Source organism: Malaclemys terrapin, chromosome 2, assembly GCF_027887155.1.
Source record: "Malaclemys terrapin pileata isolate rMalTer1 chromosome 2, rMalTer1.hap1, whole genome shotgun sequence".
Classification (NCBI taxonomy): Eukaryota; Metazoa; Chordata; order Testudines; family Emydidae; genus Malaclemys; species Malaclemys terrapin.
This window is the reverse complement of record NC_071506.1, coordinates 192,665,779-192,679,982: the sequence shown is the minus strand read 5'-3', so window position 1 is coordinate 192,679,982 and position 14,204 is coordinate 192,665,779. Positions and strand designations below refer to the sequence as shown.

The 14,204-nt window shown below is 44.3% G+C and overlaps 1 protein-coding gene across 2 annotated transcripts in view; it reads left to right on the top strand.

Moving 5' to 3' along the window:
- The window catches only part of VOPP1 (VOPP1 WW domain binding protein), a 97,193-nt gene extending 88,627 nt beyond the window's left edge, over nt 1-8,566 (top strand). For both annotated transcript variants that reach the window (XM_054019205.1, XM_054019204.1), the window contains exon 6: nt 3,623-8,566. In XM_054019205.1, the coding sequence (XP_053875180.1) occupies nt 3,623-3,804 (182 nt within the window). In that variant the 3' untranslated portion in view covers nt 3,805-8,566. The remainder of the gene's footprint in view (nt 1-3,622) is intronic.
- The last annotated feature ends 5,638 nt before the right edge of the window (nt 8,567-14,204 follow it).

The window sequence follows — 14,204 nt, the reverse complement described above, 5'->3', positions numbered from 1 at the left end:
AGGAAGTACTTCTTCACACAATGGACAGTCAACCTGTGGAACTCATTGCAGGGAATTTTGTGAAGGCTAAAAGTATAACTTGGTTAAAAAAAAGAATTAGATAAGTTTGTGGAGGATAGCACCATCAATGGTAACTAGCCAACGGTCAGGGATGTAATTGCATGCTCCACATGTCCCTAAAACTCCAACTGTCAGAAGCTGGGACTGGACAACAGGGGATGGATCATCTGAAATAGTTTTGTTCCTTCGCTCTGAAACTTCTGGCATTTGTCACTATCAGAGACAGGATACTGGGCTAGAGGGACCATTGGTCTGACCCAGTATAGCCATTCTTATCCTCTTATGATTGTTCTGATATCTAGAGTTTGACGTCTATCTCCCATACTTCTTAATGGGAGTATAATGTCTCTGATTCTCTGGGTACCACATAGTTTTTCATTTGATCATATGTTTCCTGTTGTTCTGGACCCAGATTTCATTACTGGCATGTGATGAATACAGTACCTTGAGAATTTGACATTTCTTAATCTTACTCTGTGCTAAGAAATCCTGTCCCATAATATTAACTAGACTTGTATTGACTTCAGCTGGAGCTGGATTGGGTCTCACACTTGTCTGTCTTAAAGTGGGGTTGTGAGCTTGAGATGCAATCCAAGAGGCAATACCATTCAGTACATTGTAAAATCTGAGGTGCATTTTACTGTATCTTGGAAGGTTTTAGACAAAGATCTTGGTTAAAAATAAAGTAATAAGAACAGCAAACCCCCAAGCTATTTATTGGTAATTGTAGCATACCTGACAGGGGCAAAAAATCAATGTCGGCAAATAAGTACCAAAACCCCAGGGCGCGAAGAGCAATTTATAAAACACAAAATGGGAGTTGGTTCAGGCCCTGAGAGGAGATAGTTAACAGCAGCAGGTATGGGCTGTTCAGCTTTTCTGGGTGTAATGGCTTAGTTCTCTGGGGGCCATCTGCCCAAGGAAGACTCACAGATGCACCTGGAACAATGTGTGTATTCACCCTGGCATGCACAAATGCCAATTGACATGTGTTCATACAGCATTTGGCAGGCTCAGCTGATAGGTAGGTACATCCAGTGGTCCCTTCTTTGAAAATGTGGCCCTTGCTGTTTTTGTCATGCTGCACGGATCCAGACAGAAGGAAGTTTGATTATTATAGCTGTAAATGCCTGTGATCCATTGCAGTGTGAATTCTTGCACCACTGTAAGGAGGCGCCATCTTAAAGAGGTTTTCTTACTCAGATTTGGCTGTAATATCACCTTTGGTTAAACTTGCTAATTTTCAGACAGCTATCACCAGGAGTCTAGCTTATTCTCTTAAGAATTAAGAACAGGAGTACTTGTGGCACCTTAGAGACTAACAAATTTATTAGAGCATAAGCTTTCGTGGGATGCATCCGAAGAAGTGGGTTGTAGCCCACGAAAGCTTATGCTCTAATAAATTTGTTAGTCTCTAAGGTGCCACAAGTACTCCTGTTCTTTTTGAGGATACAGACTAACACGGCTGAAACCTGTCATTAAGATTTAAGGTTTGCTAGAGGGCATTGTGCCAGGGGAGGGGAGGAAGGGCTTGTGGCAGTGAAGTAAATGGAAAGTCGGAGCTAGCCTTAGTACTGATTCTAGGCAAGGATTCTATCTAATCCCATCTTTCCATTTGCCACCCAGAAAACTCACAACCCCCAGCTCTCCACCCTGTGTATTGTTGTTTGTTACTGTAGTGCCAAGGAGCTCCAGTATCCCATTGTACTAGGCACTGTACAAACATAACAAAAAGACAGTCCCTGCCCTAACATGTTTACAATCTAAGTATGCGACAAGAGACAACAGATGGATATAGACAGATCAATGGGGGAATACAAAGAACAAGGAGACAAAGGTACATGTACATGGATACACGTCTGTCTGGCAGACTGCCTGGGAGCCACAGACCCTGGAAGCCCTGGGGTCCCACAGCTGTGAGGCATGTGGACTGCTGCAGCACCAGGTGGACACACCGGTAGGTATCCAAATAGGTTTCCAACAGGACTTTGATGAAATCAAACCAGCTCTGCAAAGCGATTTGATTTTACTGAATCTGCAAATTTCAATGGAAAAAAATGTGTCACTGGAATTTTTCTGATCAGTTCTAATTACTGCAGTGGAGAGGCGTTGTGGGTGGGGCACTGGACTGGGACGTGGAAGCCCCTGTTCCTACCTCTGCAACTGGCTTGCTGAGTGAGCTCAGACAGATCCCTTCCCATCTCTGTGCTTCTGCCTTCCACCTCCAAGCCATCATCTGTTTAGATTTAAACACTTTGAGGCACGGACTGTGCAGGGGTGCTGGAGCAATGTGTACAGTGGGGGGTGCTGAGAACCATTGAACCAAACTGTAAACCCTGCATATAATGGAAACCACTTGGAGCACCTCCCAAACCCTTGGTTCCAGCACCTATGGGACTGTATGTTACCCAGTCTTTTTTACAGCACCTAACATCTCAGCTGAGACCTCTAGACACTACTGTAATATAATACTGATATAATACTAATCATCATATTTCCCAGGCGGTAGCTTGGTGTTTGACTAATGATTCTTTTTCATCATATTCAAAACGCTGCTTTTAGTGACTTACTCTCCTTTGTCATTAGATGTAGTGATTTATTAATATGTTCTTTGATATGACTTTGGTTCTGTGTTTACTTTTTTTCCCTTTGAGCTAGTTGAAGGTTTGTGCCTAAATGAACTGACAGAATGTCAATGGCATCAAAGTTTCCCTGGTGCTTAGAGCAACCATGTTTGTTCTCTGTTCTCTCTGGCCTACGCTAATTGCTAATGTCAAAGATGTTGCCATTAGGTTAGTGAAGAACCACAGAACAGCCTTATTGGCAAGCATGTTGGAATTAACTGGGCCCTTAATGTTTCCTGATCTGAATGCTGTTTCTTGGCTGACACAGCTAAGTACATTGATGTGTGTTCTAGGGTTTCCATCTCATTTTCCTTGGGGATCTTGGGGATTTATCCCTGGGGATATGTCCTTACTGTATTCAAACAGTATCTGCAGGCAACTGAATATAGAGTACATGCATGTCGGTTAAAGGCTATGAGTGTAGGTTGAGATCCTATGGTGTATTTTCTCTACAAAGTGAATTTAGTGCTCCTAACTGGTGCAGGTTCAACAGCCCTGGAAACTGAACTCTTCTATCCACAGAAGAAGCAGTGAGGGGGCAAGCATCCCCAGTGCTCGTGATCTGGAGAAAGCACCTTTAGGGGGGTGAAAGGTAGTTCGATCTCTGGGTCCATTCAGTCCTTCAGTTGTCTTCTGAGACTCCCAGCCAGGGTGCTAGTAAGTGTGATGGTGATTTGTTATGGTGTCAACAGCTGTCCACTGGACTGAGATCACCAACCTCATGTGACTGGGCAGCCATGAGATGGAAACAACCTTTGTGCATTGTCTTGGCCATGTGTCACATACTCCAATTAAAACCTACTATGTATTATTTGCCTTTAGAGAAGAGCATATTTGTGCTTTCCTCAGCACTGGAGCAGCATGATACTAGCCTATCTGTTTGTTATAAATTTACCGTTGCATTGTAAATTAATGTATGTTCTCTCCATTTCTTTTAGGATCACAGCAACCAGGGATGCCATTCTACACGGATCCAGGAGGACCTGTGATGAACCCCATGGCTATGGCTTTCCATGTCCAGCCCAACTCCCCGCAAGGGAATCCAGTGTACCCACCTCCGCCCTCTTACTGCAACGCACCACCACCCCCATATGAGCAGGTGGTGAAATCCTCCACGTAACAACTCTGCAGCTCTTTTACCTGACTCTGTGAGAAGCAGGTGCCATTGCAAAGTGACTGGGGTAGAGGGTCTCTGCCCTTCTGAACACTTGCTAGTTCTCTAACTCTCCCTACACACACTCCCCTTTAACATTACTTGCAAGGGATGATTTTTTTTGTAGTAGGGGGTGAATTTTCATTTTGATGTATTCAAAACTAAAGCAAGGTCTTTTAAATGCTTTTAATGGAAACCTATATTTAAATCCAGTACGTTTTCCCTTTATTTATTGTTTCAAAGGTGCATATTAACGCATTGTGGCAAAATACGGTAGCAGCTTTATGCAACCACAAAGTGATGCACGCTCTCCTAAAACCCGGTAGACGAATGTGGTTTTCTACTAGAGTAGAAAGGAGAGAAGGAGTGAGTTGGAGGAAAGAGTCAGGGCAAGATATTTATGAGAAGTGTGACCACCAACATCATGGCCTGTGATTTTCTAGGAAAGCTCTGTTCTAAGACAAAGAAGGGGGACAGGATGTTATGGAAGCCATCGAGTGAGTGAGGAAGTCGAGTCATGGCAGTGGGTTCTGTTTGGAACAAGTCCCACTTGAGAACTTCACTTCTGTAATAGGTTTGGGTCCAAGAAATCGTGAATGGGCAGGTCTGCAATGTCTCCACATGCATCTGGACTCTGAACTTGCCACCTTAAGCCTGGCTCCTCTTCCCCTTCTGACACTTTCTGGAGGGCTTTTGTTGTTGTTGTTGCCAAGGATAAGATTGTAAAATATAGTTGATGATCTAAATGTTAGACTGACCTGTATGTGGCGGGGAAAATGTTATCAGCTAACAACTACACATCTACACTTGTAGAGAAACTACTTAGAAATATTTCAATACACAGAAGAGTTTTCTGCCCTAAAGTTAAAATGGAAAAAATGGGAACTTAGGCCCAGAACCTCAAGATATTTGGGCACTGAACTTCCATCTGGGCCTTGGGTCCCAATCTTGCTCCCTTTGAAGTCACTGGGAGTTTTGTCATTGACTTCACTGGGTGATGACTGGGTCCTTGTTGCATTCAGCACGTTAGCTCACTGGGTTTGGTTACTGTCTTATAGCCACAGAGAGAGTACAAAAGGGTGTTGTCTTCTCCAAGCAAGAGATTTGAAAATCTTCTCTTAATGATGCTTTAAGCGCAATAACTTACTAGGATATATGTTTAAGGGTTGCTTCTGAGCCTAATGCATGGACACTTTAGCCATGCAATAGCACTTGCAGACAAGTCCCTGTGCATCATGCTGAAAATGTCCCCCATTTGTTTTTGGCTCATACTCCTGGGACATTCTTTGAGTGGCAGTGTCCACTACCCAACATCTTCAAACAAACAAAACCTTTTTTCCTGAGGTATTTATGAATGGTTGTTTTTGCAGACATTTTCCCACTTATTTTGATTGTTTCCAATTAAAGTGGTGTTTTTTATTGCTGTTTGAACTGAAGAACCACCTCAACTATGAGCTTCTGGCAGAAGACCTATAGAAATGTTTAATAACTTCCAATTAGTTACACCGGTGCCATCCCACTGGATGCCTGAGGGTGCCCATGTGTAACTGAGCACATACTCCCAAGAATCTGCATTGCGCCGATGTAGTTGAGGGCCTATTTAGCCTGCAGAGCCTTTATCACTGGTGATGATTTGTGAGAATTTGGTTTTCAGAGCCCAGGTTGAGTTTGCAGGGCTAACAATCAGAGACCAACATCTTTTTGCTTGTAAACTAAACAACTTCAGTACAGAAAATACTGAGCGCCAATAAACCCGGGAACGCCCCGTCCTCTTTTTAGTCTCTTTTCCGAGTGGAACTACCCTTCAAAGGATCAAATCCAGCAGTCATAACTCAGGTGGAATTCCTATTGAGAATAGCCACTTGTGTGACGTCTAGGAGAAAATACTTTCTGGGCCCACTCCAGTACAACCCTGACACACTCTGGGAGGAATTGGCCTGCTATAAATACACTGAAAGTGCATTCATTTGAATTGTGTTACATTTACCAGAGCCCAGTCTGGGACTTGAGCTAGAATCCTTAAAGTCACAGAAACACATTTCATAGACTCCAGTGGATCATTTCCAAGTGGATCAAGATTTGGCCCAAAGGAAAGGATTAAACTTGTTTAGCAAATAAAATATAAGCAGAGGATTCTTGACAGGAGCAGTGGTAGCATTTCTGTTAACCTTTGCACTCGATTTCATCTTGGGATATAACTATTAGTCTTGCTTTCAAGAAGAAATAAATGAAGGGATAAAGATGACATCAGGTTAAAAATACTAACCTGTAAGGCTGGGTTGATTTTGCATTTTCTAAATACAGTCTTTAAAGGGCTTGTCTACACGAACATTTAGTTTGTGGTAAGCTGAAGCGTGAATCTATCTCGTGTTAGCCTGTCCACATGGACCCTGCTGATGTGCAGTAACAGTTCCTTAGTACACTTTGATCTACCTGGCTTTGGAACAGGAGTAGGTCAAAGGGCATTAAGGAGTTGTTAGTGTGCATCAGTGTGGGGTAGATTCCCACCCCCAGTTTGCTGTGAATTAAATGATCAAATAGACAAACCCAAAGAGTATGTTTCTAAGCCTACTTACACTGGTGTAAACCAAGAGGAACTCCAGTAAAGTCAATTCAGTTCCACTGGTATGAGATTAGAACCAGGCCCTGTGCTTCTACTTGCACTTATAGTAATGTCCTAGGAAGTTAAATCAGATCATATCCGACCATATTGTGTTTTAGAAGTGTGGAATGTGACATTCATCTCCATTTATCTTTTTAGGGTAAAAAGAGACACTCGTACTTACTGAGAGTGTAAGATTTCACAATACATGACAAACCTCATTCCTTTCTGTAGTGCTGTGTTTAGTGCTATATTCTAACATGAAGTTTGACCTGATCTCTTGCTTATCCCTACAGCCTACTTTGCAGATTAAAAACCAGTCAAAGTCTAATATTTTCTGTTGTTCTCTTTCGCAAACTTAAAAGGGAGTTGGCTTTAAATAACAAACTAAACTTCGTTAAACCTTCTGTGTGATATTTTTGAGTGTCCTAGTATGTCCTAGACACGAAAGGCAAAATTCCTCTTAGCTCCACCCAACTGATCTTGACTAAGATAACCTACCTGAACCTAAATCTACTGTAATCTCTTTATCATTGCACGTCTCTTGCTAGCACCCGAGGTGCCAGATCCTGCAAACACATATGTGCTTAACTTTAAGCAAGGAGGCTTCAGCATGAGTACCCGGGGGCTGAAAATTAAGATTGCACATAAATGTTTGCAGGATTGAGGCCTAACCACCGACTGCTGAGATCTCCTAGTTGCCCATATCGTTTTTCCACACAGATTTACGTGCCTGCACAGAATATTGGAGGGGAAACATGCAGTGGAGACCTGAGAGGAGACTCTTGCACTTAGCGAACTCTCCTATTGCAGTGTTACACATGGGCTTAATAGATCTAAAGCCAGAAGGGCTCATTAGATAAACTAGTCTGACCAGTACAACACAGGCCAGAGGCTTTCATCCAATTCCCCTGCATTGATACCAACATTAAGAAACACTGAAGAAAAAAATACTTTTCAAAAATATTGCAGCAATAGTATCGTTTTCTGAGGATATTACTGTTAAAATATTCTTCCTGGCCGGGGCCTGTGGTAAGGATACAGCAGCTACTTGTGGGTTTGCGATGCAGGCCCCATGAACATTTCAGATATATGTATTACATGATTGGTCCAATTACCTGCATAGCACAATTGTACGTATTTTCTAAACTAGTGTGCACACTAACTAACGCTGCCTACAATCACATAATATGGCTCTGTATACACTGTATTTTTTTTTTTAACTTAATCAAGGGATTTTTTTTCCTTTAACAGACTAGGCCTTATGATGTGAGCAAATAGGTGTCGTTAGACCCTTTTATATTATTAAATGTGTCCAAGAGAACTGATGTTTTCCTGATAACATTGGGTAGAACCCTTTTCCAGTGGACTCTTATGCTGTATATTGAAATTCAACTTCTGGTGAAGTTTTTCTGTGATCCAATTGTTTCCTTTATTAATGTTGGTGGATTATAACCACCTCTTACAATGAAGTCAAACTCCTGGTCTAGTGAAGTCGTTTGGTACTTAATTGAAAACACAGCAGCACTGTGGGTAAATCTAGGAATTATTTGCAGATTGCTTGCATGCTTTTCCTCTGATATGCCTCTTCTTTTGGTTTCTAGGTTTTTGTTTTGTTTCCCTTTATTTTAGTTTTTTTTAAAAGGTGGGGGTGGGGGGGAAGAAACCCTGTAACTTTTGATAGGGTCATGTTTCATATGTATTCCAAATAAAACTGATCTGGGTGTGTTTATTGCTTCTTTTGCCCAATGTGGTTTGGGAATTGTGGCGGGGAGGGTGGGGGAGAAGTTAGTCCTTCTACTGCCTGTGGCTTCTGCTGTTATCTTAGAATGGGTCCACTAGGAAGTTCAATTTAAGTTGCATTCTATTAAAGCAAAATGCAGAAAAGGGCAATAAAAGTGATTAGGTAGCAAGAGGGAGGGATGCACGTAAAGGCTTTATTTATTGCTAACAGAGAGCTGAACATGTGCTCAGTTCTATACAAAACAAGAACATAGAGGCCCAGATGTGCCAAGCTACTTAGGCAGGTTTGTGATCCTATCTCCAACCTCTTCCCTCTGCTTAAGACTCTGCATATTGGTTAAATGAAAATAAAGGGCTGTGAGCCTCGTTCTCCTTTGCCTTGAATGGTCTGCAGTTGTTTATCTCACAGTAAAGGGAGAGAGCATTTTACTTCCATTTTGCATTGACATAGATGACAGTGAAAAGTAGTGAGTAATCAGGGTCTCCAGGGAGTTACATGATAAAAGCCAAAGGGCCTGAGTGGCTGCTCTACTACATGAATTCTATGCTTCTGTAATTCCACTGCAGTCAACTAAGTGTGGTCCAGCAGGCCCTATAGCTGTGTGAAAGGGTGTAAAGACGTGACCAAGGTTGCTCCAAGGAGGTATAATAAGGATTGCAGGGATGAAATTAAAGTAAATAATGAGGTAATGCTGAATAGGGAATGCTCCCTAAGAGTGAGCGGCTGTAGACTAGTTTCCTATGCGAAGAGGTGAATACTCGAGCTGGGCATAGAAACTTTAACGGACGACTGGAGAAATCACTGGCTAGTGCTGTCTGAGAAATGATCCTACATTTGCCTGGAAGACCTTTTCCATGTCTGACTCCTGTGATTCACGGAAATGATCACAGTTCAATGCAGGTGTGACAGCAAATGCTTAGTGCTGACCAATGATGTGTATGCTCTGGTTTTAGGCCTCTAGCTGAAAAATGAGCAGGAGTGGGGCTGTGCATTGATGCTGTGAGCAGCAGCTCCTCCTGCATGACAGGAAAAGAAATGTTATGAATAGACACTTAGGGCTAGATTCACAAGGAGGATTTGGGTACAGCACTGCACAACTTAGGCGTGAGGTGTGGGCTCGTGTCTGGTCTTAGGCAGCTTGGTTCATGCCCACGAAGCGAAATGGAGGAGCCATAGGGTATGTACAGGTACAGTGGAGGCAGCAGCTGAAGTGAAGAGGAGGGCTGAGGATCTAAATTTGGGACCTCTGTTCCTGAAATGGCAGTTAGGCACTGAAATTCCATCGTAACTGTAGCCTGTAGTGGGATTTACAAAAATTGCTTAATGAGGTCATTGAAATCAATGGGAATTAAGCAGCTAACTGGATTAGCAGTTCTGAAAGTCCCACCAGAGTGTTTGCCTCTTTAGGAGCCTAAGTACCTTTGAAAAATGTGCCCCACCCGTGTAGCTTGGGAAAGCTGTGACCACACACAGGAAAAGGGTAAGGGGGCCCAAACGTGCTTATAGTCTAACAAGCAGCTGAAGTGTGTAAACAGCAATAACAAAGTGGAATCAATCAGGGAATAACTAGAGATAGCAGGATGAAATTAAACTTTAGCTTGAAAAGAAGAGGGAGCTTTCCTTCCATAAGGAAAGCAAGGATTCCAAGGTCTGAGCAATGAGGCAAACCTGTGGCACACCTTCCCCACCCAGCTAAACACATTTGTCAAACTTACATTTTTCTACCAAGCATTTTGCAGGACTCAAGCAAGGCCTCTCTGCCTTCAGCCATCCAACCAATGGTGCATCTACACCAGAGCTGGGAGGAGTGGAAATTGGGGTGGGCCCCGACTTTCGGGTGGGAGGGCAATGACCGACCATGGTAGCTCAGCACTTGAGTGGAGGGGGGGGGGGGCAGAGGCCAAGGGCTGGCACTGGGGGTAAGGGGCAGGACCAAAGGAAGCGCAGGACATGGGTGAGGCAACAGAACTGGGGCGTATAGCAGAGCCTGAAGCTGGGGTTCAGGGTGGGACTGGGGCATGGCACCGACTCTTCCCACTCAGCAGGCACCAGAAGACAAGACTGCTGGGGCCCACAGGCTGCCCCTGTGGGGAGGGGGGTGGAACCCTGCTGGGGCTCATGCTCTGCCCATCCCGCCCAACCACGTCTTGGTGTCCATCTGCCCAGCGCTCCATGTCCCTTTGGCCTGCCTGTGCCACGGTGTCCGTCCTGCACCCCGCACTGTTGTCCACGTCTTGCGCAGGGAACAGGTCTGGGCGGGGTGAGCATGGGGCCGGAGCAGGGCCAGGTGCCTAGGCACATTACTAGGTATGGGCAACACTACCCCCTGCTCCTCCCCACTCAGAGTTGGGTGGGTCTAGATGCTATGCCCTTGGTGCTGCCCAGCTTGGGGAGACATACGTGAGCTAGCATGTAAAAATAGCAGTGTGAACATGAAGGCACAGCTAGCAGCCAGAGCACACCATCCAAGCGAGGCGAATGGGCCTGTAGTCCAGCATAGCCTGTGCTATCACAGCCACACTAGTTTTAGGCAGTAGGTGCACAGCCATAGCCCCTGTAGGGCTACCCAAGCTGAGAGGCCCACCAGCTGTGCAGCACTACCCCACAATCCAGCTCAGCTGATGCACCAAGCTTGCTCCAAGTGACGCACTAGTGGCTCAGGTCCCAAGCGTGTATCATGTTCGGCCACCGCTGATGGCGTAAGGCAGATTCCTTCAGCATGGCATGAATGGCAGGCCTGGGGTTGACAAGGCCCAAACTGGGCTATGGGAGTGGGTGAGCACACAGCCAAGGTGTACCTGCCTCATGTAGGAGAGAGACTGGCCCTCAGTCCTGGGTTTGAAGCATTCATCGGGGGGGGGGGGAGAGTCAGTGCCAGGAAGGAGAGGGCTTTAGGATGGCAAAGATGAAGATGGAAATTTGAGGTTTGGGTGTGACGCCAATTTGGCTAGGAGGCAGACAGGTGGCGAGGGGCAGAATTTGACAAGCAGGTTTGGGGGCAATTAGAACTTTCTTTTTTGGGATAGGGGGTGAGTAATAATGGGTGTGACAGAGGCAGAGCTGAAGCCTGAAGAGGTGGGGAACAGCGTCACCCCTTTTTTGTTGGTTATGCACAACCCAGCCTAAAATACCTCCCCCCACCGCCCCTTTTTTTTAAAATGCTAGAGCCTTACCTGATCTCATAGCTATTGGCTGGTCGGGCACAAAGGCATCTCTAAGAATGTTGGTGTTAGTGTGATCACGTTTGGCTCCAGTACAGGTGATGGAGAGGGCATGTGTGAGGGTGTATATTTTATATATATATATATATATATATATAAAAGCACGTGTGAGTGTAAATGAAAGGGGTGGAGGTGGGGGGAAAACAACAACAGGAGCAAGTTCTTTATAGCTCTTCCCTATCCCCTGCTCGCCAGTGGTTGGAGCATTGTCAGGGCTTCTTTAGCCAAAGGACACCTAGGGCGTCCCTGCCCTTTGTAAAACATGCTTATTTAGTAGATTACAATGTCTTCATTGTTGGGCTCAAGGCAGTTGCTGCTCAGAATACAAATCCCCAGGGGCACACAGGGCAGTTACCCCACTCAGGTGGAAATATCCCCATCTGGCTTTAAAGGCTTCAACCACACAGCCTTTTTTTTTAGACCTGGGACCTTTCCTGCCACGACCACACATAACTGAGCTATAATAGGCCTTCATGTTCCAGCGAGCGCAGAACTATCCTGCTGCAGCTACAAACCTGGGAAGCAAATGACATGTAGGAATCTTCAGGGAACCAGTAATAAGCAGCTTGTCAAAGGCACTGTACGCTCTGAACTACATAAAAACTCATGCTCCTGTTTTGTACAGAACCTCCCTTTCAGCCCCTTAGCCATCTCCCACATTCCATGATTGGAAGGGAAGAGGTTTTGGGCCCATTGTAGATGAAGCACAAAAGCAATCACCATAAGGCATGTTCATTGTTAATGGTCCTGACTTCTCATTATGAACAGGAACATCTGATTCATTGGCTTTGTTTCATCTCTTGGGGTTTCACAATTTGGCAGGGGAATGCGGGGGGGGAGGTGACCTAACTGCAGTTCACCTATATGAATGACCTTGATTCTAGCACCAAAGGAATAAAATATAAAAATAAAAATAAAATAGGCTTCCTCTTTCTTTTAACTTCTGCTCATCCGACTGAACTTTCTCTCAATGCTAATCCTTAAGCGACCGCCCTCCCAGAGCCACCATAGAAACAATTGCTATTTGAAATAATTCTGCAGTGTACATAAATTATATGCACTCTTCCAGCTCTAAAATAAAAATGGTGCTTCTATCATACCTTCTATCCAATGTTCTCAAAGCACCTTGCATGTTAATTAGGGAAGGGCTATAGAAAAGGCAAGCAAGTTCATCAGAGGCAGGAGCGTCATAACGTTTTGCTTTGTTTTCTGCTTGTGCCAACCACCATCTTCACCCTTGAAGGAGCAGTTAACATACTTTTGCCAAGGAAGAGAAGCGGAAAGTCCCTTCAGGGCCCTGATGCTAATGGAATTGTGAGCACCAACTCACAGGAATGCTCCTCTGACTACTAATGAGATGTGCCTGAGCTCAGCCTTCCCTCTCTCACTCATTTGCCTTCCTCTGAACTATAATCACCAACTTTCAGGATTGATTTCAATTGAATTATTGCTAATTTACATCAGTGCAAATGAAAGAAAAATCAGAACAGGTGTTAATCTAGTCACTGCTTAGGATGAGGTGTCAGGAGCTCCATAACGTAAGTTCTTGCCTAGGTCATAGGAAAAGAACCCTGTGCTCAATTGCTTTGTAAAGTCCGTTTACCATCTACCCCAGGGACATATTACATACACCCTCCATTCAACTGACCTGCACAGTACCCTGAGCCCTTGAAGACACCATCTTCTTACGTGGCAGGATGATACTGATTTTACACACACTTGCCGTTTCACTCTCCCAGCTGCTCTACCCCAAAGTCTAGAACAGTCATGACCAAATTTAACCGTGGTGTAACTCCACTGACTTCAGTCATCTTTTATTTGGGCTCCATTTGTCCCATTAAGTAGTAGATCTAATTTAATGTAATTAGTTATTCTTCAAATTAAGATTCCTATTTAAGTTCATGTCGGGGAAAAGACAGCAATAGCCGTGCCTGTTGTCTTTGGAATTCCACCAGTAGCGTCTAACCAACTCTACCATTTCATTAACCCGTTGACGAACAGACAGTGAAGTGACAGGTGAATTTTTAAGCCCCACTACTTGTAATGCTATTGTGGAAAACAAACTTGGGAGGTGGAGCCATATAGTGTTCAGGAAGCAAGTAAAAAGATATGAAACACAGAAGACTGGGTGGTGCTGTTTTAACTAGAACCTCCTTTACAGGGCATGGACTGCTGCAGTGAGGACTGGCAAAAAGATCTTTAAAAGTGTTTGTTAATCTTGTTCTTGCAAACAAACAGTCTATAAACTAAGGGCTGGTCTTCACTGCAAACTTACACTGGCATAGCTACTGCTCTCAAGGATGTGAAGAATCCATATCCCAAAAGACACAGCTATGCTGATGTAATTGCTGGTATAAACTGTGCTGACCTACGTCCTACCTCTCAGGGAGGTTGATTTCTTACATTGACAGGAGAGCCCCTCCTGCTGTAGCATTTCAAGTGCAGACGAGCCCAAATGGGTACATTTTCAAAACACTAGATATGGATTTAACTGTGAGATTCCAATTATAAACAGTGGAATTTGTGCAGCTGAAACTCCACATAATACATTGAAAAACCATCAATAGGCCTAGTGGTTATTTCTAGTCAGGGCTTCAGCTACAGTGGAAAAAAGACAACGCATAGTCAACCTGCGGCTCTTCACCCAACACAGCCAACCTGTGGCACTCTTTGTTGTGAAGGCCAAGACTACAACAGGGTTCAAAAAAGAACGAGATAAATTCATGGAGGATAGGTCCATCAATGGCTATTAGCCAGGAGCGGCAGGGATAGTGTCCCTAGTCTCTATTTGCCAGAGGCT